The sequence below is a fragment of the Impatiens glandulifera genome, chromosome 8 (genome assembly GCF_907164915.1).
Source record: "Impatiens glandulifera chromosome 8, dImpGla2.1, whole genome shotgun sequence".
Taxonomy (NCBI): domain Eukaryota; kingdom Viridiplantae; phylum Streptophyta; class Magnoliopsida; order Ericales; family Balsaminaceae; genus Impatiens; species Impatiens glandulifera.
In genome coordinates, this window is record NC_061869.1 from 25877909 (window position 1) to 25904615 (window position 26707).

General features: G+C 30.7%; 2 protein-coding genes and 1 long non-coding RNA gene across 3 annotated transcripts in view; 1 reads left to right on the top strand and 2 right to left on the bottom strand.

Moving 5' to 3' along the window:
• Window positions 1–12508: 12508 nt before the first annotated feature.
• Window positions 12509–13264, bottom strand: LOC124913219 (agamous-like MADS-box protein AGL80). The gene has a single exon (XM_047453816.1). It carries the CDS (start codon window positions 13262–13264, stop codon window positions 12509–12511), a length of 756 nt encoding a protein of 251 aa, XP_047309772.1.
• A 5529-nt stretch (window positions 13265–18793) lies between these two features.
• Window positions 18794–21264, bottom strand: LOC124913441. The gene is made up of 5 exons (XR_007096718.1): window positions 21091–21264; window positions 20800–20882; window positions 20579–20649; window positions 19214–19317; window positions 18794–18903 (listed from the first exon to the last, which is right to left on the bottom strand). It is a non-coding gene; the product is annotated as an uncharacterized LOC124913441 (long non-coding RNA).
• A 1648-nt stretch (window positions 21265–22912) lies between these two features.
• LOC124913220 overlaps window positions 22913–26707 on the top strand; it is a 20938-nt gene continuing 17143 nt past the window's right edge. Inside the window, exons 1-2 of the mRNA XM_047453817.1 lie at window positions 22913–22922; window positions 23016–23161. Of these exons, the coding sequence (XP_047309773.1) occupies window positions 22913–22922; window positions 23016–23161 (156 nt within the window). The remainder of the gene's footprint in view (window positions 22923–23015; window positions 23162–26707) is intronic.

Below are 26707 nucleotides of genomic sequence, written 5' to 3' on the forward strand. Positions count from 1 at the left end.
CATGTGTCTGCATTTTTTTAGGGGAAACGATTTAGCGTCATTTCATTAAAAATTCCCAAAAATGGAAAAAAAAACCCATGAGTTTAAGAGATGATTCTAGACAGGCCTAAAATGATTTTGAAGTCGTAACATTCTGAATAAAAGCTAAAAAGCTAAAAACGTAAATGAATTATTTGATTACAATGCTTTCAATTCTAGTGAGTTTAAAAACGGTAAATTCCAGTTCCTACAAATATTCCATTTCTGCTCCGTGCTTGGAATTCTTGTCCACGTTCCCGCGAGGGCGCTGCAATCTGATATAATATCTTTCCATAACTCTTCAACGCTCCCGCGGGTTCTACCATATAACCTTGCATTTCGTTCTTGCCAAATGTTATACACCACTGCTCCAAAGCCGCACTTGAACACGCTTGTTGCAAATCTATTTCCCTTGGCTTTGAGTAGTGCTGCATCTTTGATTTCATTTCATTCGCTCGGGAAACTGATCAACTCCAGGCTTTTATAGAATCTGTTCCAAAGCTCTAAAGCAATATAGCAGCTCCCGAATAAGTGATCTATGGTTTCTTCATTTCCTCTACATAGAAAACAGTTTGTGTCTGGGATGCTCATATACTTGCTGATACGATCACGAGTACTGAGTTTTTCCCATGTGTCTGCTTTAACATGTACATAATCTCATATGAGCACATATAATAAAATAATGTCCAATATATCTTTACATTTAATTGCATTGCATGTGGATTGTGGGATGGTGCATACAAGTAAGAATCTTCAACTAGCTGATAGAGTTGAATTTAGAGCTATTGCTTATTTATGAGGAAAAATCTTCATATAATTCTAATCTTTTAAATTTTATCATTTAAATAAATTTCGTTCATAAATTCATATAAGTTATGACTTGCCAGTTCATAAATTTCGTTCAAAAAAATTCATATTTATTTGTACGTCAATATAGTTCATGAAGACCAGTTTGATGATATTCTCATCTAGCCAATTTCTTCGCGTTGGCGACAAACTTATAGTATCTGACTCCAGCCTTGTCTCAACTGTCCCTGGTTCAGTTCACATAGTTTTTTTTCTCCGTAAAACGACTTATTGTCATTTTATTAAAAATCCCAAAAAGAAAAACGGAAATGACTTGTTCGTATCAATCTAAAACCTACATTTGATACTGAATGAAAATAAAATGAGTTATCAATCTAATGAATACAAACAACAAACACACATTACAAACAATTAAATCTCATTATACAACTGTAAATCAATGACTTTCTCGAATATGATTATCCATTCCCGGCAAAGCGTCCGATTCTCCGAAACGATTGGAATGCGCCTCCACGTGTGAATCAAAGCTTGGCTATCCAAAATGATATCGTTTCATACTTGCTCATTGTTTCTCTAAACTCTAGAAAAGGCCCTCGAATTTCTCTCGGCTCAAACATGATATACAACTGAAGCAAAACAACACTTGAAAACGTTAGCCGATAACTTATTACCATTCTCCTTAGTGATGACTGCTTGTTTGATGTCACGCTACTCCCTCTGAAATATAGAACATCCCATAGCTGTGGCAAACCTATTCCAAACCGAGCTAGCAAACGGGCAGCTGCCTAATAGATGATCAATGAACTCTTCGTTTCTTCACACAAAAGACATCTTGTATCCGGGATATCCATATATATCTTAACCCGATCTCTTGTATTTAGTCTCTCACGAAACACTAACCAAAGTATGAATTGCTGCCTCGAAATTATTTCGAAGACCAAACTAAGGGTGCCCACTCCACAACTTGCCCTCTTTCACGGATAGCCTCCCATATCTTGTTGGATTTTAGTCTCGCATTCTCTTTCGTTTCCCATGTATGCGAGTCATGTCTATTATGAAGCCGAACTTGATTGACATGCTCAAGTATCCACTCTCCTTTTAGTATACGCCTCAAAAGTGTATTCCATTCCCATCCTGTATATCCCTAACCGTGGAAGCCATACAATCTCTCCTTATTCGAACACCCCCAAACTCCGACTTTAGTACAATAGGCTGATTTTCGAACCAAGGATAATTTCAAAATAAAGTACCTCGACCATCTCCCAACCGAAATTGAACATTTCTGCCCGCACTTTGCCTCAACTTGAATATCTTCTTTAAGGACCACACTATATATTCCTTAACCTTGCACGTCCATATACTAGTTTCCCGATTCATGAACCTCGAGTGCACCTATTTAGCCCATAACGAATCTTGTTTTTGTTCAATTACCCATAAATTCTTAAATGTTAGGGTTTTATTTCATTTCACGCAACTCTTCAACCCGATTCCACAATCTTTCTTCGGCATACACAAGTCTGCCCACTTCACCTTCTTCTCTCCCCTTCAATGGCATCCCCAAATAAAGTTCCTCATTAAACAATACAGCTCTTCATGACCCTTTTTCGGTAAAACCATTTGTTGAGACCAATAACCGACTATTCCCATAACAACACTTTTTACCAATTCAATCCGGCCAGCATATATGATAGTTTCTTGGCAGCCCACCCCCATTATCGAATTCTTGAATTTTCAATAAGCGGGCGAAAATGAAAATTCTAACCAGAAAACTGCCCTCCTTGATGCACATAATACCGTGTATCTCTGCCTTTGTTTCCTCTATGACTCCACCATAGAACGCCAAACTTATTTCCTCATGCATCGTAAGATCTGTAACACTAGAAAAGAAGGTTAGTGCATTCTTAACAATTTTTATGGATTCAACGTTCGCGTGTACAAGTATAAACAATTCATCGGTGAAACAAATATGTGTGATTCCTTCCTTCTCGCAGAATAGGTGGTAGATTTATGAACGATTCTTTTGGGATACCGTAAAGATATTCTCAAAGAGCCCTTGATGAGGACAAACATGAAACATATTGAAACAAGTTTGAAATTGATTTGAATCTGAAATTCTTTTTAAATCCCTAAAAATCTAACATTTTTTATATTTAACTTTTTTAGGATTTACTGCAACTTGTCAATGGTTTTTACAGTCGTTCAATTCTATATTTTCTTTGTCACTGCAAACACCACATAAGTACAAAAGAACAACTATATCATAAAACTAATGTACACTAAATATTTTGCATGTGGGCGTGATGGGTCATGAATAATATATGTAGCTAGCTAGTTAACTGCATATTTACGCCACTTCTTCTTAAAGATAAGATTGTATAAATTAATAAAGTTATCAAAAATCAACTATATTTAAATCAATTAATTGTCAAAGGTATTAGGAAATGATGAAGCTTTTTGGAATCAACATTATGCTTGTGATAAATTATGGCATGATACTCAATAGTAAAAATTTGCTGTTGTTTACCGATTATTGTTGCAACTTGCAACTGATCTTTTGATGTCATTTCTTTCTTCATTGATATTTTATAGATGTTTGTGTTTGGATTTAACGAATTGTGACAACACACACTGGTAAAAAAGTGGTCAAAACCGAGAGTGAAAACTCTCGGTTTTGACCCTATAACTTTCGGTATAGACCAAAATCCGAGAGTTAAGGTAACTGTCGCCATCCCTTGGTATTGACTCCGTCGTTAACAATAATTGTGCGTTTACCGAAAGATATCCTATAGTTCTCGGGTTTTCTTCAAATGAGAAAAACCGAGAGTTATTAGCTTAACCTTCGGTTTTTTCCTTTAAAGAAAAACCGAGAGTTATTGAATTAACCTTCGGTTTTCCCTTTGAAGAAAAACCGAGAGTTATTAGCTTAACCTTCGGTTTTTTCCTTTAAAGAAAAACCGAGAGTTATTAGCTTAACCTTCGGTTTTTCCTTTAAAGAAAAACCGAGAGTTATTAGCTTAACCTTCAGTTTTTTCCTTTAAAGAAAAACCGAGAGTTATTAGCTTAACCTTCCGTTTTTCCCTTTAAAGAAAAACTGAGAGTTATTAGCTTAACCTTCGGTTTTTTCCTTTAAAGAAAAACCGAGAGTTATTAGCTTAACCTTCGGTTTTTTCCTTTAAAGAAAAACCGAGAGTTATTAGCTTAACCTTCGGTTTTTCCCTTTAAAGAAAAACCGAAAGCTTCCATTTAACTTTCGGTTTTTCTCTAAAAAATTTAAAAAATAGCCCTATTGTTTTGTGCTCAACCGAAACCGAAACCTAAACCTGTTCAGCCAAACCAATCAATTCATAAAACAAAATCATCATTCCAAAATTCTCAAATCAATCATCCCAACAACATGTTTTACATTAAACCATTAAACATATTCAATCAATTAATATAGTCGAAACGTCTTAGAACTAGCTGGGGGGGGAGGGGGTGGTTGATATTGCCGCATAAACATTTCAAAACTCTCTAATCTTGCATTTAATTCTAACCTTTCCTTCTCCTGTTTTGCACTTTCCCTATCCATTCTTGAAATCAATTCTACCTTTTCCGCTTGAATTTGATTAATTGTTTGAGTTTTTTCTTCATCCCTTTTCTTCAATTCCTCAAGTTCCATCGCCATTCTTTGATTCTCCTCAAACAATCGATCAGTGGCTCGTTGAGAATTGTTAGAACTTCGTAGATCCTGACGAAAGTGTGTGGGTCGGACGCCTGATCCCATACCGAATACTCCCCCATGTTTTTGGCGTCCGAATACTCTCTCCGTCAACTCAAAGTCTGATATTTCCGGTTCGTTACATAGAACTTCCTCCATCTCAATCTGCAAATTTGAAATAATTTGTCAATTATATAATAATTTATAAACTAGTTATAAGTAATTTATTTAAATTCAATTCACTTACAATTTTCTCTTGCACGCGTTCGTCCGGGACGGGAGTTGGGTTTTCTTTTGTCGGTTTTGGGGCACGGGTCCTCTTGAACACTTCAACGACAGATGGAGCCCGTCCCATTTCAATCGCCTGTTGAAAAAAAAAATTATATAACTCATAACAATCTTTATATTAAGTTATTAAAAATAATGTACTTACCAACTCTTCTTCAATTTGAGCAAACGGTCTACATCCCGTATGATGCGGGAATTTCAGCTGCTTTCTGTTAGCTATATTTGTGCTACTATTTTTCTGAAATTCAAATAAAAAAATTGAAGTTAGAATAACTAATATCATATTTTATTTGAATTATGAAACCGTACCTTAAATTTCTCCGTAAAGAAATGGTTGCGACACACAAACTCCCAATCATCTCGATCGTAGTCTGGTGGAGGATTGACAAGTACCGCGGCCTCGTCTCCTTTATGGACGCGGATATATTCCTTGTGCGAATTCGAGCGCAATCTATCCCATATCTGTTTGACGTGTCCCATTTCGGTCTTTCGAAAAGAATCAATAGGACCATTAGTAGCCTCGAATGGATCTTGAAAATAAGAACATTCAAATGTTTTAAAATAATTATTGAATGATCAATGTATAATTAATTAATTTTTACCTTCACAGCAGTCCAAATGTAATCCAATTGGTCAGCACTTAATGCCTTCCACTTCAAAAGACGGTGCGAGACGGCTGAGGGATCCCGCACAACCGACCCCACATGTCTAGACCACCTTGTTCTTCCAACATGAACACCGCCCGGCCTCCCATCTACCTCTCTTTAAGTAGACGCAACAACATATCGAACGAAGAATTTGTCCATTGACAGACATTCTTTATGTGTAGTAGTTTCAATAGTGCCGATGATTTCGTTATTCGAGCACCTTCATACAATGGCCGTTTGGAATCATCAAGCAATTTATAAAATCTCTGTGCATCTTCGACTAGTTCATGGTTGTTCGGGACATCATTAACGTTGGAGAACATATCATTTATGAAATTGTGCATATAACGTTCTTCATTGACCTCTTCGTTAACTGTATTATTCGTCTCCGTTCTCGGATCGTTGAATTCTGGCACGGCATCTTCTGACTGATCATCATCATCATCATCATCATCATCATCATCGTAGTCATCGGCATCTTCATCGACATCGTCATTAACCACTTGAGTAGTACGTCTTTTTTCTCCATGACAATACCAGTACTCATAATGCACATTTATTCCATAAATGATTAGGTGAGTCTTCACTTCGCTATTTCCATAAACGGCGTGTTCAAGCATTTCACGCAAGGACATTTCACTGTTTGTCGGGATGTACTCCTAACAGCAAACTCGAGGAATTTGTCAACACCTTCCTCGTAATCTGGATGATCTCGACGTAAGGTCATCCAGCTTTTATCGGGTACTTCCATCTTTCTAATAAAATGGAAAACAACCCACATTATTATTTACTTAACTTTGTCTAAATTAATTAGGATTACATAATTCTAACTTAATCTCTACATATCCAACCAAAATTCCACCATAAATCTAGCATACATATAATCTAACATTATTTCATTCTTACACATTTCAAAGCAATCAATTCTAATCCAACATAATTTTATTCATACACAATTCATTCCATATAACAATTCTAACCTAAAATGAAATCTAATTCAAACTCAATCTAATTCAACATTTCAAACATAATCTAACATAATTAATCAACCCAAACATAAATCAAACTTAAGTCTCACATTAAAATCTAACATAAATCAACCCTAAACATAAATCAAACTTAAATCTAACATTAAAATCTAACATAAATCAACCCTAAACATAAATCAAACTTAAATCTAACATTAAAATCTAACATAAATCTAACATTAAATCTAACATAAATCTAACATTAAATCTAATATTAAATCTAACATTAAATTACTAACCTAACCATATAATAAAACAACAATAACTAACCTTGCACAAAAAGAGCAACGAAGAAGAAGAGCGGGCGGTGTACGTAGATCGAACAATAATAAACCTTATTAATCAAACAATAAAGTATGAATCAAAAACCAAATCCAACAATTCATACAAAATTTCAAACTAAATCCAAATAATACCAATTTCAATCCAATTCTAAATTCAATCCAATTCATACAAATTCCAACTAAATCCAATTCATACAAATTTCAATCCAATTCAATTCTAAATTTAATCCAATTCATACTAATTCCAACTAAATCCAAATCATACAAATTTCAATCCAATTCAATTCTAAATTTAATCCAATTCATACAAATTTCAATCCATTTCAATTCTAAATTCAATCCAATTCAATTCTAACCTAAATCAATTCAATTCAAATTCAAAATCAAAATCAAACCTAAATAAATTCAATTCCATATCAAACATAAATCAATTCAATTCAATTCAAAATCAAACCTAAATCAATTCAATTCAAATCAAAATCAAACCTAAATCAATTCATTTCAAAATCAAACCTAAATCAATTCATTTCAAAATCTAATTACCTAAATTAATTGAATTTCAAATCAATTCTAAATCAATCCAATTCAAACAAAATCTAACCTAAATCAAACAAAATATAATCCAAATCAAATAGAAACTTCCAACCATTTATATAAACAAACCCTAACAAAATTAAAAAAAAAAATAAAACTTACCTTCACTGTGCAGCGGCGGAGCGACGACGGCGGCAGGTGGAGGTTGCAGGTGGAGTCGTCCGGCAGGTGTAGTGGTTGGCTGCAGCTTGAATCCAAGGCGAGATCCGCGGCGGGAGGATGAACAAGCAGTGGCAGGATGAAACAGCAGCGTCGTCAAAGGAGGGTTCCGTCGAGGGGGTCTTCAATAGGATGTCGGCGTCGTCGGTTCGTGTCGTTTCCGGCGTGGTCGGATCGGGGAAGAGAGCGGCGGCGGAAAGAAAGAGGGAACGGGGGAAGAGGGCGGCGGCGGAAAGAAAGAGGGATCGGGGAGAGAGAAGGGATCGGGGAAAGAAGAGGAAGAGGGTTTTTAATTTTTAATAGGTAAAAACCGAAAGTTATTTGAAAACTTTCGGTTTTGACCAAGGTCAATTCCGAAAGTTTTCAAATAACTTTCGGTTTTTGATCAATGTAAAAACCGAAGATTTTATTAAAACTTTCGGTTTTATCAATGTAAAACCCGAAGGTTAGACTAAAACCTTCGGTTTTGATTTTCATATTTCCGAGAGATGTGAAATAAACTCTCGGTTTTGATAACTATTTCCGAGAGTTATATAATAAACTTTCGGTTTTACAATTTGACAAAATTTTAAATTCATTTGTTTATCACTTTCTAATAACCTTGAACAACATCAATTTAACTCATTTGATATCCTTAAAACATTTCTCAATCCATATGATCAAGCATTACACAAATACATAAGATAATCAAACATAAACATTCAAATACACTTCTCTATATAATCAAACACAATCATAAACATTTTAACATTAAACACAATATTAATTTTTAAAATACAACACACAATAGATTATATTAGTTAGGAGTCTATATGTGGAAGGTAAAAAACACTTTAATTTAAAAAATGAGAAGTGATATTTCCGAAAGTTTTATCATTACTTTCGGAAATAGCTATCAAAACCGAAAGTTTTAGATAAAACTCTCGGTCTTGGAAAGGGTAAAACCGAAAGTTATATTATTAACTTTCGGTTTTTGATGGTTATTTCCGAAAGTTCATTATATAACTTTCGGAATTATCACTTTACCAATTGTTAAATTCATTTGTTTATCACTTTCTAATAACCTTGAACAACATTAATTTAACACATTTGATATCCTTAAAATATTGCATAATCCATATGATCAAACATTACACACATTCATAAGATAATCAAACATAAACATTCAAATACACTTCTCTATAATAATCAAACACAATCATAAACACTTTAACATTAAACACAATATTAATTTTTAAAAAATACAACACACAATAGATTATATTAGTTAGGAGTTAATATTATTTGGTTAAAAACAAAATAATTTAGGAGTTCATATTTTTTTAATCTAGGGTCAAAACCGAAGGTTTATTTGAAAACCTTCGGTTTTTACCCTCCCCATACTTAGAAAATTTTCAGATTTTTTAATCTAGGGTCAAATCCGAAGGTTTATTTGAAAACCTTCGGTTTTTACCCTCCCCCATACTTAGAAAATTTTCAGATTTTTTTAATCTAAGGTCAAAACCGAAGGTTTATTTGAAAGCCTTCGGTTTTTACCCTCCCCCATACTTAGAAAATTTTCAGATTTTTTTAATCTCGGATCAAAACCGAAGGTTTTCATATAAACCTTCGATTTTTACCCTCCCCCATATTTAGAAAATTTTCAGATTTTTTTAATCTAGGGTCAAAACCGAAGGTTTTCATACAAACCTTCGGTTTTTACCGTCCCCCATACTTAGAAAATTTTCAGATTTTTTTAATCTAGGGTAAAAACCGAAGGTTTTCATATAAACCTTCGGTTTTTACCCTCCCCCATACTTAGAAAATTTTCAGATTTTTTTAATCTAGGGTCAAAACCGAAGGTTTTACTGATTAGAAATGATTTTTGAAATTATTTTATAAATCACATTGCAGCAGGAAATTGGTCTGAAATCTTGTACTTTTTCGGGTACCGCAGTTTTGGGGATCAAGGTTAGGAGTGCTGTATTCTATTGTTTTAACATTTTCTTGTTCTTGAAAAACTCTAGATCCCCATCAGTAACGTCTTTACCCACAACAACAGTGCGTTTTATCATCCTGCTTTATTGTTAGCGTCAATGGAGTCTACGGATGATATTTCAAGGCTGAAAACAGGGTAAGGCAAGGGGACCTCCTCTTTTCTTACTTTTTCGTAGCTATCATGGTGATCTTTGAGAGCATCTTCACGATGTTCCGAAAGAATCGTCCATACATCTTTCACTCATTCTGTGAGGTAGAGGAGGTAACTCATTTATTCTTTGTTGACGATTTGTTCATTCTAGCGCACGCAGACATTGATTCTATTAAACTATTAGGGCTGCACTAACGTTCTTTTTTTAAGTTACAGGTTTAACTATTAATGAAAGAAAAAGTGTGTCATTTTATGGAGGCGTGAAGGACGAAACAAAACATGACATCTTCAACATCATGGGTATCAAGGAAGGTGGTTTTCCCGTAAGGTACTTAGGAATTCCGTTAACCGCGAAACAGATCGGGATCTCACACTACAAGCCGCTGATTGAAAAGGTAAAAAACCCGATATCTGGCTGGGCAGCGAAAAAACTTTCTTTTACAAGGAGGATCGAACTTATCAAAAACGTGGTCATGGGCATAGTTGGCTACTGGGCGCAGCAAATGGTCATTCCGAAGAAGGTAATGAAGGAGCTCGACATGCTGATGATGAACTTTATCTAGGGAAGTAGCGGAAGAGGAGGGAAAAAAGTCAAATGGACCGCTCTTTGCAAACCGAAGGACGAGGGAGGCATCGGCTTGAAGAACTATATCGAGTGGAACAAGGCTCTCACCTTCAAGCATCTATGGGCTTTGGAGCGCAATCAGGAGTCACAATGGATCAAATGGGTACATACGAGGTTTATGAAATATGAAACTAGTATCTGGACCTACAAAATTCATGAATATATGAGCTGGTCTCTAAAAAAGATTCTTAAACTAAGAAGCGATATTGCAGATCTTTATGACATCCGGCTAGGGACAGGAAAAGAACTGTATTCTGGCACAACCCTTGGTTCGAAAACCAGCCTATCATCCACAAGGAGGAGTTTCAAAATACCCGCATCAGAAGGGACTACATAGAAGCGAAAATTAGATACATTAAAGACGGGAATTGTGACTCACTCTTGAGAAGAAATCCAGAAATCCAGAAGGACAGAGGATACTTGATCATATAAGTAACATACAACTACACGACATACCGAATATTCTTGAATGGAAAGATGAGGACAATGGGAAGCTGGTATCGAAAAAAATATGGAAGGTAACCCGGGAAAAAGCGTAGAAAGTAGAATAGGCTCCTCTTGTATGGTCAACAAAGATTATCCCTAGACACCAATTCATCCTATGGCTCGCCTTCTGGGAAAGACTCAGCACTCGTGATCGTATCAGCAAGTATATAAGTATCCCGGATGCGATCTTTCTTCTATGTAGAGGAAATTAAGAAACCATAGATCACATATTCAGGAGCTGCTGTATTTCTTCGGAGCTTTGGAACAAATTCTATAAAAGCCTGAATCTGATCAGTTTCTTGAGCGAATGGAATGAAATCAAAGATGCAACACTACTCAAAGCCAAGGGAAATAGATTTGCAACAAGCGTGTTCAAGTGCGGCTTTGGAGCAGTGGTGTATAACATTTGGCAAGAACGGATTGCAAGGGTATATGACAGAACCCGCGGGAGCGTTGAAGAGTTATGGAAAGATATTGTATCGGATTGTAGCGCCCTCGTGGGAACGTGGAGAAGAATTCCAAGCACGGAGCGGAATTGGAATATTTGTAGGAATTGGAATTTACCGTTTTTTAAACTCACTAGAAAAGAAAGCATTGTAATCAGATAATTCATTTACGTTTTTAGATTTTTAGCTTTTATTCAAAATATTACGACTTCAAAATCATTCTAGGCCTGTCTAGAATGATCTCTTAAACTCGTGGGTTTTTTTTCCCATTTTTGGAAATTTTTAATGAAATGACGATAAATCATTTTCTCAAACTTTTCTCTTCTTGAATATGTTTTTTCTCACAGTATTATAGAGAAGAAAATTAAGTTTGACTTTCTTTTTAGTCACGGTGTTTTTACACGGAGTTGAATTAATAAATTATTTCTTTTTTCTAAGTGAGATGGGATTTGTTTATGGTTAGAACTCTCCTTATATAGATTTTTTAAAAATAAAAATTTAATGAAGATTTGTTTGAAAGATCGGCAATCTAAGATATAATGTAAATTTGTAATAAATGTAAACCAAAACTTAAAAAAATAATTTTTAGATTTTTTTAATTAATCATGTTAAAATTTAAGACTATAAAAACTAATTTCCTATAACATGAATAAACATATATTAAATATGTAATTAGTTTATAAAATCTTGTTATAAACATTTAAAACATAAAAATGTAAGTTATGTATATTAATTTTATAAATTGTTAAATATATAATATAATAAATTTAAATTTTATAAATATTTAACAATTTATAAAATTAATATACATAACTTACATTTTTATGTTTTAAATGTTCTATATATTATACAAAAATGTTTAATTATAATGAAGTTAACCTTAGAAAATAAAAAATATTAATTATTATATTTTAAAATTATTAATCATTCATATAAATATAAAAAATTAAATTTATAAAATATAATAAATATTAGTAATAATATTTTAAATATTCAATAAAAATAAGTAACTGTACTATATTTAAAATAGTTTATAAATATTTATTATTTTTATTTATACTATTATTTTAGTTATTCATTTTTAAATTAAAAAACAAAATTTTATTCGTTATCAAAATAATTATATTATTTTTGAAGGATAATTATTAAATAAAAGATATATAATAATAATAATAAAAATAATAATAAAAAGTGAAACAAAAATAAATTAAATATAATTTTTGATAGAGAGACTCAAAAAAAAAAAAAAAAAAGATAGAACAGAAAAACAAAGAAACACGCGTATTGAAGAAGACATTCCCTTAATGTGAAGATGGATCATGTGGTCCCATGTCTTCGTTATGATAGTGAGGAAATGGAGGCGGGTTGCTTGGGTATGGCATGCCATTCTGCGGGAAATCAGATGGAAGAGGCTGAAATTCCATGTTAGGATCATTGTATGGCATGTTATTTTGCTGGAAATCAGATTGTAGAGGTTGAACTTCCATGTTTGCAGGCTGAAATTCCAAGTTGGGAGGTTGGAAATTCATGTAACTGGTCTCAAATCCAGTGTTAGGATGTTCAAACCCCATGTTATAAGGAGGCGGAAACTCCATGGCCGGAAGAGGACATGTCATGTTGGGCGCCATGCAAGAGCCAAATCCCCCATGAGTTGGAGGATTGAAAGAGGAGGAGTCCATCATCCTGTTAACCTCCATCAAGTTCTGACTGATAACTCTAGCCAGCTCCTTGAAATCTTCTTCGGTATTCAGGCCTGACATAGCATGTTGTGGATTCATCATGGATTGAAACATGATACGAGTCATCTCATTACGATGATTCTCTCTTTCCTGTCTTCTTAGTTTTTCTTGTATCTTTTGGAGCCTCTGCCTCGTAAAGATCTCTTGATTGACCTTTCGTTTTCCTTGATCAACCTTCGGAAAACTCTGGTACTTTGTAATGAGTCTCCGTACTTCATCCATAGACGGCCAAACAACAGGTTGGGGATCAAAGTCACTATAGATGAGGGTACAAGCTTCAACATCGCACAGAGTGGTGATTTCATCTAGTTGCTTCATAACACTAAGTTTCTTTTCTTGTATGTGTTTCTTCTTGCACTATTATTGAGAATGTAAGTAAGGTTAACTTTCTTTCTAGTCATTGTGTTTCTACAAAGAAGAATTGAATAAGAAGACTCTTTTTATTCTGAATGTGGTGGGATTTGTTAATGAGTAGAACTTTCTATATATACAGATTTTTAGAAAAAAAAAACTTGATGAAAATTAGTTTGAATGATACATTTTAATCAATATAGTGAACCAAAACTTTAGAAAAAAAATTTAGATTTTGTATTAATGATGGTAAGATTTACCACCATAAAAACTAGTTTCCTATATTATAAATAATTGTAGATTAAATATGTAATTATGTTATAAAATTAATTTTTTATTTAAAATATTTATTCTTTTGAATTATAAAGGTAATAATCCACAAATACAATATTTTTATTTTAAAATATTTCAATGAAATATATTTTAATGGATTCCCTCACCATACACAAACATAATTATAGAAAAAATTATTTTTCCATATCATTTAGCATTTAAAAGCAAATCTGTGTTTTATATTTGATTTAATATATATATATATATATATATATATATATATATATATATATATATATATATATATATATATATATATATATATATATATAAATGCATTTAAATTCTAAATAGATGTACTTTGAATGGATATTCCTTCAAAATGATTTATTTTTAAATTTGAATTCAAATTTGTTTATATGATTGAAGAATTATAGTATCACTTTATAACCATTATCATCAATGTTGATTACCAAAACAAATAAAAATAATTTAATTCAAAATAATTAGTGATAAGATTGTTTAAATTTTGGAAAAGATTTACTACCATAAAAATTGATTCCTTTTACTATTAATATTTTTAATTAAAATAAAATAGTGCTCTATAGATAAGGAAAATATGATGAAATAATCTTTCATATATTTTTCCATATTTGATTGAATTTAACAAATAAGTGTCCTTTTTACATAATTAATCAAAACATTGATATATTATAATATTTCCATTTAAAATATTACCTTGTCTAAGCACATAAATATAGTTCTAACTTATTTATTTTTAATAAATAAAAATTATGTAAATAAACATGATAATTTGATAAGACCTTACATGTTTCTCATAAATTAATAAGTATGTTATCTAAAAAATAAAATTATTTCAAATAAACTATTTTATGTTAAAAAGTCACTCGATCCAACAAATTATTTTTCTTTTAATAATTAAAAAATGTACTTCAAAGTGAAGAAAAAAAATAATCCAAAGGTTAACCATGTACCTAAGTCCCCATGAATATGAAGGTGGTAGATCTTAAACACCTTTTGTAGCCAAAGACCTTATCTAATAAAAAAAATTCAATTATAGCCATATAACCATTCTATATTCAATTAGCCAAATAAATATTTGTAACCAATTAACCAAGTAACTCTCTTTTGTAGCCATGTAACAAGAAGCCCCTTTGTAACCCCTTAAAGTCATACCTTTTTTTTAGAATAAATAAGTCCTCTTATTGTAAATCAATTAACCCCTTTCTAGCCAAAGACACTATGGAATCAAGAATCTATAATAGCCAAGCCCCCCTTCAACACTCAATTAACCAAGTAACCTATTTGTAACATATTTAACAAATAACTCTTTTGAAGTTGTATCAAATTATTTCTTTTGTAACCATGTAGACAAGAAGAGCCTTTCTATCCCCATAAACATGTATTCAACTAACATTTCTCAATTAACCCTCTTGTAACCAAATACCCTAAGTAATTAATAATCCATTATATATATATATATATATATATATATATATATATATATTCAAGTAACCCTTCTATAGTCAATTAAACAAGTAACTATTTGTAACAGTTTACTAAGTAACACCCTTATAATTGTATCCAATTACTTATTTTATAGCCATGTAGAAAAGAAGAGCCTTTCTATCCCAAAAACATGTACTAAACTAATATTTCTTAATTAACCCTCTTGTAGCCAAAGACCCTAGGTAATCAATAATCCATTATATATATTCAAGTAACCCTTCTATATTCAATTGAACAAGTAACTATTTGTAACAATTGACCAAGAAAGACCTTAAAATTATATCCAATAATCTTTTTGTAGCATGATTACAAAAAGCCCTCTAACAGTACCAATCAAAAACAATAAAGAGATTCGGCCAAAATTAATTAGCAAAACGGTCACATCATAATGAATCAACATGAAATGAAATGATAACTGATTTAAAAGAAAGCAATGTTATGGGTCTCTTACCCTGAACACAAACTGAATCCAACCACCACATAAACATATATATATAATACAAAAGTTACCTCTTGGATGCCAAGATTACTGGGTGCCCCAAATCAGCGGAGCACTGGATGCTAGGACCCATGGAGACAAATGAATTTTCATGACTCCATAATTCTTTTCCGCTTTGTGGAACCATATTGGTACGGTCGAACATGAAAAGATTGATCGACTCTCGCTGTAGATAAGTAGGCAAAAGAGGCGGTGAAGAAACCCTAGGGAAATCCCTCTAATATATATATATATATATGTAAACACTTAACCAAATCTCCTCCAAAATCAAAAGTTACGTGGCGCACTCTCGTTGGTTAATGTCACCGTGTGACGTAAACGATCATTTTTTATTTTTTATTTATTTTTTCTATATAATTAAATTTTAAAAAATAAGTTATTACGACCCTTCGTAACCCGTAACAGTATAATATCCAATAATTACGCGTCTACTATTGCTCTCCAAAATAGTCTAATATTAACATATTTTAACCTTACATGCATGACAAAATCAACTAAAGTTATGGCTCTGTTTTTATCTATCTAAATTTCCCAAAGATTATATGAGCACATAATCTATACATATACCAAGTTAACTTTTTCTGTCAGATAAATATTGACGCATAATATGCGTTGGTAAGCTAAGGAATTTGTATAATTTTTTCAGAAAAAAAATTAAGTTATGGCTAATATATAGTTTTTTTTATGAATTATACATTTTGATTAATAAACGTTTTTAATAAAACATCAAATAACTTTTTTATTTTCATTTAGGTTCATTAACTTAATATTTTTTTTAAATAAGTGGTTTTACTATTTTTGTCTCACCATTTCTCTTATTTGCAAAGTTATTCGGGTCATCAACTCGGTTTTTTGCAATTCAAGTCCAATCGGTCTGAGCATAAGTGAAGATGGCCCCATATACATTGGGACTAGAAGTTTCACTCCATCCGCGCTCAATAGCCAGTGAGATGATTGGCGCAGAAAAAATGCACGTAATTGTGAATGGCTGCCAAAATAAAGATAAAGAAACATGGGTTTCATCGAAGCAAAATTCATTTTATTCCCAATTGCCGGCTCAATAACCTAATTGCAGTATCAAAGAGTCCAGCTGAAGCAAATGGATGATTTTTGTGTCCAGATTTAGCTCACAGGCATTCCAGGGGAGGGGGAAACAAAAACCGAGCTAGTGCTAATTGAAGCCTTTAGAGTTTCGCTCTCGGGAATTCCCAAATCTTCAAGGTCCCATCCTCCAAAACTGCATGAAAAATGTCATTTTCCAATTTATTTGATTTATACTCTAATAGTTCATAGTCAATGACTTCTTAGCAGGTACCCTACTATTATTAGACTTGTTAAAGGTATTCTACTACTTCTTTTATTAATCAGTTAAAAGAGCATTATGCTTATTTATTTTATTATTTATTTTGGTTTGTGTAGACAATATTCAATTATATTTAAAAAAATTTATTGAACAGTAGTGTTAAGTTTGATTTTCTTAGTCATTGTTCATCTATATGGTATGCATTGAATATTATTTATTTATTAGTAACATAAATTAAAGTATTTTAAGTTGTTTATAGGTTGTGGGATAAGTAAGATAAATCTTTCTTACAAGTTGGGAGCTCATGACTCGTCCGAAAGGATAGAATAACACTCCCTAAAAGTCTAAATTGACCCAAATCAACTTGAAAACCATAAATATATACTATATAATGATAGGGGGAGCGAAAGTTTTGCAGTAAATGTGTAGCGAAGTGACGTGGAGGGTGACTATGCATGATGAATAAGTATAATTTTAAACGTTCTCTCTCCTATTCATTAATAATTTCTCTCTCTTATCTTCATTAATGATTTTTTATATCTCTTCAATCTCGATTAATAATTTATTTTAAATATTAATAAAGACAATAATAAATCAAATAAAAAATAAAAAATTTATATTTTCAAATATATATTATATTTGATAAATATATATTTAAGAGAATAAAAAATTAAATATAATTATTTTTAATTTTTTTAAATTAATTATTTCTCCATTCTTTTTTTAATTTTTTCTATATTTTAATTTCTTATAAAATATATTATAAATTCAATGCTAAATTCCAAGATAAAGATATTAATCATTTTACTCAACGGAATGATTCTCTTTTTTAAACTCTCTTAAGTGTTATTTCTTTCTTTTCTCTCCTTAAAAATCACTTTCTTTTCATGGAATTTATTAGAAACTCAATCACTATTTAAGCTCAATCAATAACACTTGAAGAGTTTAAAAAAAAATAATCCCTTAAGTAAAATGATTAATAATTTTTGTTTTTATTATTATTAATATATTTATTAAATTGATAGATGATAGAATTAATTAATTGAATTGAAAAATATTTTTAACTGTCCTCTACTACCATACATTTATTACTAACAAAATAAAATAATTAAAATGATCTTGAAATACAATTTTCTAATAATAAAATTAAATATTTATATTACCCAAACAATTAAACATAATACTTCTATAGTACAAATTTTGTTTAAAATCTATATTTGAACTGTTGTAACATATTTCATTCAATCCGGTTCTCAACAATCTTCTTTTCTTATTGTAATCCATAGTCATCAAAGTAATTCCTGTCAAAAATCAATAAGATTAATAAGAATATCATCCGATAAAAGTTAAGTGGATCTAAAATAATAAAGTCTTTTTAATCCAATAATCAAATAATTTAATTTGTCCCAATATACCTACTAAGAATTTAACATTCTCCTAAATATATTTCTTAAAGAGTCTAAATTAAAGTATAATAATGTAATTAACAAAAGTAAGTTGATCTTAATAGACCTTGCAGAATCATGTAATTAAATTATGATTTCAGATATAATCAAATCAAAAAGATATTTCACAAACATTGTGATCAATATTAGAAATATAGACCATTCACTTGATATTGTCTTCTCTTTACTTTATCAGATTCAATTACGGTTTAAAACAAAGAAAAATAGAATATATATTTTCAACAATTGAATAAAGAATGTAACTAAATTCACAAAGATTACCAAAGAAAATCCACAAACATTGTAAATGCAATTTTAATCAAAGAACAATGTTCTTAAATTATCTATATACAGCATTTAGTTGATAACTATGAAAACAAATTCAATTAATAAGAAACAAACAAGTAAGTCGTATCTTACATTGGAGACAAACTTTTTTTTATCTCCGCACCTCTCGTATTTATATTAAAATCTAAAAACAGTGATACCATTTTCTTCTTCTTTGTTTGCTTGACTAGAGAATATGGATGAACTAAACCAATTAAGATCTTAGAACCTGTAAAAAGAAATAGTTTTTATTAAGGTTGAACACATATCTAAGATATACATGCATAAACTATGTCATAACTCATACCCTCCATTTAGTTCAAGATTGTTAGTTTCAAGCAAATTATAAATTTTATTATATTGTATAGCAATGACAGTTTCACTTGGTTTCGATAACATAAAAAAACTTTAAATTAGAAAGAGCATGTAAATAATGCCTAGATGCTCATCATGATTAATACGATATTAAAATAAATTGTAGATTAATAAAAAAAAATACCCTTAAAAAATTACATTATCACACATAGTGAAATTTTTACCTATATTGATATTAGCTTGAGTTCGGAAATAAGGGCTATGCCCGTCTTCTTAATCCCTCATAAAATTTGAACATGATTATTGTCAGCAGCCGCAATACCCCAATCTGACATCATGATAATAATTTTCTTTATAATTTAGATTGCAGCTTGAAGATAATTAAAATATTTGAGAATTTAATCAAATGAAAATGATTAGCATTCTTCTTCTTCACATTCACACTTTGTCAAATTAGACATTTTGCAAATATGACTAAAGTTGTAAAGCCATACCTGTAAGATATTTTTCTTTGCTCCAATTAATCTCACTAACTTGATTTCAACATATTCCACTAGATCTTAAAGCTCAATCTTATATTCTAAAACAAAAGATAAGATGATAATAAAAATTCAACTCACCTCTAAGTACTATTGTCACAATTAAAGAATAATTTAAGTTAGTTACAATGATTCTGTTAAGTCTTAATCATCAAATTCAACTAGTTTGCAGGTTTAGTTAGATTAGTAAGAAAAAATTATCAACATTGTTTCACTAAATACTCAAAACATCATGTTAGTTTCTCATACTCAAAACTAACGTATAAATATTTTGGACAGCCAATTATTTGTATGAAAGAACTAAACACACATATATTTCACAATCTCATAATATATATATTATCTAGTGGATTTTCTTTGAGGTATAAGGATGAATCTTGATCATTAAAAGTCAAATGCTACATCCAGTATACTCTTAGTTTTAAAAATATTATAATTAGTAAGGATCGATTTATTGGTCTAATAAATATCCATACAATCTGTTACTGTTTTTTAGATTTATGGGATTCACAAAAATATATAAAACAATCATCAATTAAGAGAGATTAGTTGAACTTAGAGTTTCCATCTTTCTCATAAAATTGGTCCACAAACAGAACAACATTGGCAAAGTAAGATAATTCTAGTTAGTTGGACATCAATTTTAATTGAACTTCATTAAATTTATGCTTTTTCATTAAATTTATACTTTTTCATGTCCATAAGATCTCATTAGGACAAGGTGAATTTACCTGCATAAGGTGGTAGCAAAGACATGCATGAATTCTAGTAGGATGGGTTCTTGATAGTTTTCATTTCTTTAGAAAAATAGATGAATGAAAGAAGGTTATATCTTATTTGCATAAATAATTAGGAGTTCGATGTATGAAACCAGAGTAATATGAGATAAACACCTAGGACAAAATGAATATTTGTTTATCTAGATAAACTTACATAATTTACACAAATGAAAGAGAATATAAATAAAGAAAATGAACAAGTCAATAGAAAACTAAAACAGAGGTAATACTAAGAAGAAAAAAAAGTATAGAGACTAGTAGACATTCTCACAAAATTAAAAGTTGCATATCCATCTGAAGACAAAGATGTTCTTGTGAGCATTTTGTCGAACACCTTGTAGACTAACATTTGAAGAGGTGAAGAATTATCAATAGAAACAAACAAAAATAAGATAATGAATATGACCTGAATAAAATTAATATAATGAATCGGTCTTACTTCATTAAGAGAAACAGAGCACCAAAATATTTAGAGTTTGTCAGATTTCATACCTGGCTTATTTCAGTAACATCGATAAGAAAATTTGATTTATCATCTCCAGATTGAGAAGCTTTACGGATCTGATTCAGCGTCACTGAAACAAGTCAATAAGTTTCACAGTCTATAATTGAACCAAAAATAAAACCTCGTTAACGAAAACTGCTATTAACTCCCTACTTTTCTCACTATGAAATATCACTACTAGTTTCATATGAACAAAAGAATTTGGCCGAAGTAAATCTAATAATTTGACCTAATAGAGATGGATTTGAAAAAAAAAAGAAATCAAATATATTATTTACCTTGGCCGAAGAAAATGAATAGTCAGCGAGCTGAGACGATTAGAAACTGGAGAAGATGATCTTGAAGGAGAGAGATAAGCAGAAGAAATCTCGATGAGAACTGTGAAAAGCAAGTGAAATGGAAGATGGAGAGGTTAAGAGAGGATGGCTACCTATTGAATTTCTCTCTCTAGCTATCACATTTTTAGCTCGATAATGAATTTAAAAAACATTTTTTTTATTTAATTTAAATTTTAATATTTAGGATTTAGATAAAAAAAAATACGGCAAATGATGTAATGGCCTTGACTATTAATAAATATATGGTATTATTCAGTATTATATGATCAACAGTAACTGTCGTTAATTTCGTCGCTGTTGACAACTATTTTACTAGTGTTATATATATATATATAAACTTGATTATTTTGTTAGAATTGTATATATATTATTTTTTTTTCAGCATTTTTTTTATAAATTTTTATATTCAGATTAAATTGAATTAAAAAGAAACGGTAGAAAAAAGAAAAAATTCTTAAAAAAATAAGCTTTTAGCGACGTTATTTTAAACCAGTGGCCAAATCTTTAGCCATGGTAATGTATTATGTGGCAAAATAGTTACGGAAGCTATAGTGTCGGAATGGCGACAGGACCAAACACTGTCGCCAGTGATCTTTAGCGACAGGAAACGAGTATTAGAGACGGTATGCACGTCTTTATTTTCCAATTTAATTATAGTGAGTGTTAATGTTTCTTTTGCCATCATAATTGATCACCCTTAAGAAACCTATTTATTATAGTTGGAAAATCAAAATAAATATTTCAATGAAATGATAATGTTATCAATCAAATACAAACTTAAAATGAATATGATATAGATATCAATGAAACAAAAAAAAGGACCATGACAAGAAACAACCTTAAGACACAACAACTAGCAACCTTAATCAAAATAAATAAACTCGACAACTAAAAAACTTAGAGAAAAAAATGAAAGAAATATACATATAGGAGACTGCATCATTAAAGTCTTCTTTTAATGTAAAGAGGGGCCATATGGGCCTATGTTGGAGTTATGGAAGTAAGGAAGGGCGGGTTGGTTGCTTGGGTATGAAATTCCCATGTTATGATGCATGTAGGCAATGTCATTTCCCGGGAAAATTGTGGACAATTGGCAGGAGAAGGATTTGTCATGTTCGGAGATAGAAAGGCCATTTTAGGAGAAGTATATGTCATGTTGGGCTTGATGGAAAAGTGGACACTCTATGATTGAAACCTTTCATGATTTGGATGGCTCAAAACAAATTGTTGGCCATCACTCCACCGACCTCAAAGATTGAAACCTCTCATGATTTGGAGGAATGAATTCATGATGGCTCAAAACAAGATGTTTGTTATCAGTACCACCATTTATTTCGCCTCCTAGAGGAGGATATGTGAAAGAGGAGTCCCTGTACCATGTCTTTATCATCCTCTCAACCTCCATCAAATTCTGGTTGGTAACTTGAATTAGTCGATCCATCGTGCATTGAAACATGATCTGCGTCATTTCCTTATGATTGTTTTTCTTTTTCTTAAGGTCTCTTCGTTTACCTTACTTTTACTTGATTTACCTTAAAAAAAACTCTTGAATTTCGTGATAAGTCTCCTTGCTTCATCTATTGATGGCTAGACGAGTTGGGGACTATAGATGACAATACATGTCTCAATGCCACAAAGAGCAGTGATTCTTCTAATTTTTCATAACATTGACATTTCTCTTTTTGAATGTAATTTTTATCACGGTATCATTAAGAATGCAAGTAAACTTTCCTTTCTTTTGTTGTAGTTTTTTATGCTTAATATGGAAGTTGGTACATAAGTATAATGGTGTCATTCAAGTATGACATTCATAAGAGACTACATTTAATATTTCTTCATTTTTTTTTATCTTAATTCAACTCTAGGTTATCAACAAACACTAGTAAAACATTGTTTATTAAGGAGGGCAAAAACTGTCGGAGAAAGGCCACATGCCTTCGGTGAAAGAATTCTCCGAGAGCGATTAATGCTCTCGCAGCGTCTCGGTGGTAAAGTCGTCGGTGAAAAAAAGGTATTTGCGAGTGCATATTAAGTTCTCGGAGATATATTATAAGCTAGATCAATGAACGACTCTCGGTATTGACTTTTAATTGTTACTAAGAGCGTTAGCGCTGCTCTCGGAAATGATATTAAAATATTAACTAGAGCCTTTATGATGCTTCCTCCACAACCCTACAATCAGTCATTTGATGTCTCAAACAAAGAACACTATTTCTTCTAATTAACTAGTTGAAGAAGAAGTCATCCTACAATACCATATCATCGTTAAACATACAATTTTAACATGAAGATTTCAGTTCATAAAACACATATGATAATTATATATATGGATTTCAATTGAAGGCTGGTGAGAATGAAGGTGATTTACTTACCCGTGAGATGATGTGAAATCTAGGGCGGCGTCCACGCAGTTGTAAATATCAGAGAATCGTCTAGTTTTTAAAGGTATTGACTTTATAGCTTTTTTCTGTAACCCAAAAATTTCTTGAACTAGAGGGACATGAACCAGTACAAGTTTACAAGTCAAATACCAACCTAAGAATAAAATTACACACCGAAATCAAATAGATAGATCGATTATGTACAATGAATAGTAAAAGAAGAATTACCTAGAAGGATTAGTGAAAAAACAAATGAGATGACACATCTATGGGCGGAATCAGATCTGATTTACAGATCTGTAAATCAGATCTGTGGGCGGAGGACGGGCAGAATCTGTGGGGCGGAGGACGAGCAGAGGACGAACCAAATCGAAGAAAGGGAGTGGGAGAGGAAGAAGAAAGAAATAAGAAATGGAGCGAGAGAGAAAGAAGAAAGAAAGAAGAAAAGATGAAGAAAGGAATCGTCTCGGGATAAATTAAAACTATTTCACCAAGGTCGTAACTGGGGGCCTCATAAATAATAAGTATCTGCGAGGGAGAAGCGTTGATGTCGGTGGTTTTAAGAAATATCAGCGAGGGAGGAGGGTTGCTCTCGGTGAAATAAATATTTCTGAGAGCATTCAATCGCTTTCGGTGAGAGTCCTTGGTAATTATACATTTTCTACTAGTGAAAAAATAAGGTCTGGTTCAGTTTGAGTTATTTTAATAACCAAAACTAAAAAATATCATTTTACTCTCACTCTCATCTATCACATCACACAATCTATTAATTAAAATACTAAAAATATCATTTAAGTCTTTTAACTAAAAATATTTCAAAATTCAAAATAACATTACTAATCATTATCTTTCTAAAGATTATTTATAAACTAAAACTACAAAGAGAGAAAGAGCCTCATTTCATTACTTATCTGATGCCATTGATCCTAGCATTCTCATTACTTCTTTGATGCCAATGATCCTAGGAAAAAAAGGTTCAGAGCGGGAATAAGATGAATTTGGACTGACTTTTCTCGCATCTCTTCCGGGTCGGACATAAAGCACCCTTATGCAATACTCCAAGTCTCAAAATCTAAGATTCCCAAGCTGGGTTTCATAGAATTGCAGAGTTAAATATATAAGGATGTTAAAATAGAAGATTAATAGGTTGGTTAAAAAAATATATAACAATGGTATATATAAAAGGGTTACTGGGCTAAATTGATTTTTGATTAGACAGGGTCTTTGGCTTCCAAAGTTGATTAATATCTACTGGCACACAAGATCTACCTCCTTTAACCCCTCTTCTAGTTTAGAGGCAACAAAATGTGGATATTTACGGTTGACCTAAAGTCTTGGGTTTGAACATGTAAAACGTAATTTATGTACTTTAAATGATTATGTATGTTTGCGGTCTATGTGCTTAACTTATAGGGAATAGTCGCATTCTAAATATCTAAATGATAATTGGAACCCAACGTTCTAAAAATAAAAAAAAATCTACCAGCCTTGAGGTGCTTAGTTAATCTTTTGATTATTGAAGTACATTTTTTAGTTATCAAAATAATAAATGTTGATTTATAAAAATAAATACTTATTTAATTTATGAGAAATAAGTAAATGCGGTTCATAATATCATGTTTATTAACATAATTTTCTTTAGTTAAAAATAAATAAGTTTGAAAGTATATTTATGTGCTTACAGAAAGCAATATTTTCTATAAAAATAGTAGAATATATGAACTTTTTGATTAATTATCTATAAAAAAAATTTATTATTTGTAAAATTCAACAAATATGGGAGAAATATATGAAAAATTGTTTCATTCTATTTTCCTTATCTATATACCGCGAAAGATTATTTTAAAAAAAATCACTATTGATAAGAGAAATAGAATGAAATAATATTGTATATATATAGTCTTCCATATTTGGTTGAATTTAAAAAATAAGAATCTTCTATAAATAATTAATCAAAACATTCATAAATTCTAGAAATATTGCCTCGTGTAAACACATGAATATAGTTTTAAACTTATTTATTTTTAATAAATAAAACATATATTAATAAACTTCACACTCTTTATTCATTTCTCATATATCAACAAATACTTATTTTAAAATATGAGAATTTTTTATTTAAAATATATTTTTTTACGGAAAACAGTCACTCAAACACTTATTAAAAACATAATTTTTTATTTATGAAAAATGAGGAAGTGCGGTACATAATATCATGTTTATTAACATAATTTTCTTTAGTTAAAAATAAATAAGTTTAAAACTTTATTTATGTGTTTACACAAAGCAATATTTATTTATAGAAATAGTAAAATATATGAATTGTTTGATAATTATCTATAAAAGAAACTATTATTTGTAAAATTCAACAAATATGGGAAAATATATGAAACATTGTTTCACTCTATTTTTCTTATCTATATACTGTGAAATATTGTTTAAAAATAAGATTGCTATATAGATAAGGAAAATAGAATGAAATAAACTTTTATATATTCTTTCATATTTGGTTGGATTTGAAAAATATATAAGAATCTTTTATAGTTAATTAATCAAAACATTAATAAATTCTATAATGTTTTTATAGAAATATTGCCTTGTGTAAACACATAAATAAAGTTTTAAATTTATTTATTTTTAATAAATAAAAATTATATTAATTAACTTGATACTCTTTATTTATTTATCATAAATCAACAAGTACTTATTTCAAAAATAATAATTTTTATTTAAAATATATTTTTTGGTACGGCAAATAGTCACTCAAACACTTATTAAAAACATAATTTTTATTTATGAAAAATGAGTAAGTGCGGTTCATAATATTATGTTTATTAACATAATTTTAAATGTGTTTACACAAAGGAATAGTTTCTATAGAAATATTAAATATATGAATGGTTTGATTAATTATCTATAAAAAAAACTCTTATTAGAAAAATTCAACAAATATAGGAAAATGTATGAAAGATTTTTTCATTATACTTTCCTTATCTATATACAGCGAAAGATTGTTTAAAAAAAAATTACTCCATACATAAGGAAAATAGAATAAAACAATCTTCTATGTAGTCTTCAATATTTGGTTGAATTTGAAAAATAAGAAATTTTTTTATAGATAGTTAATCAAAACATTTATAAATTCTATAATATTTCTTTAGAAAATATTGCCTTGT

Excerpts from the sequence above, each read along its gene's own strand:
- LOC124913219 (XM_047453816.1), bottom strand. The coding sequence starts at position 13,264 with ATGAAGCAACTAGATGAAATCACCACTCTGTGCGATGTTGAAGCTTGT.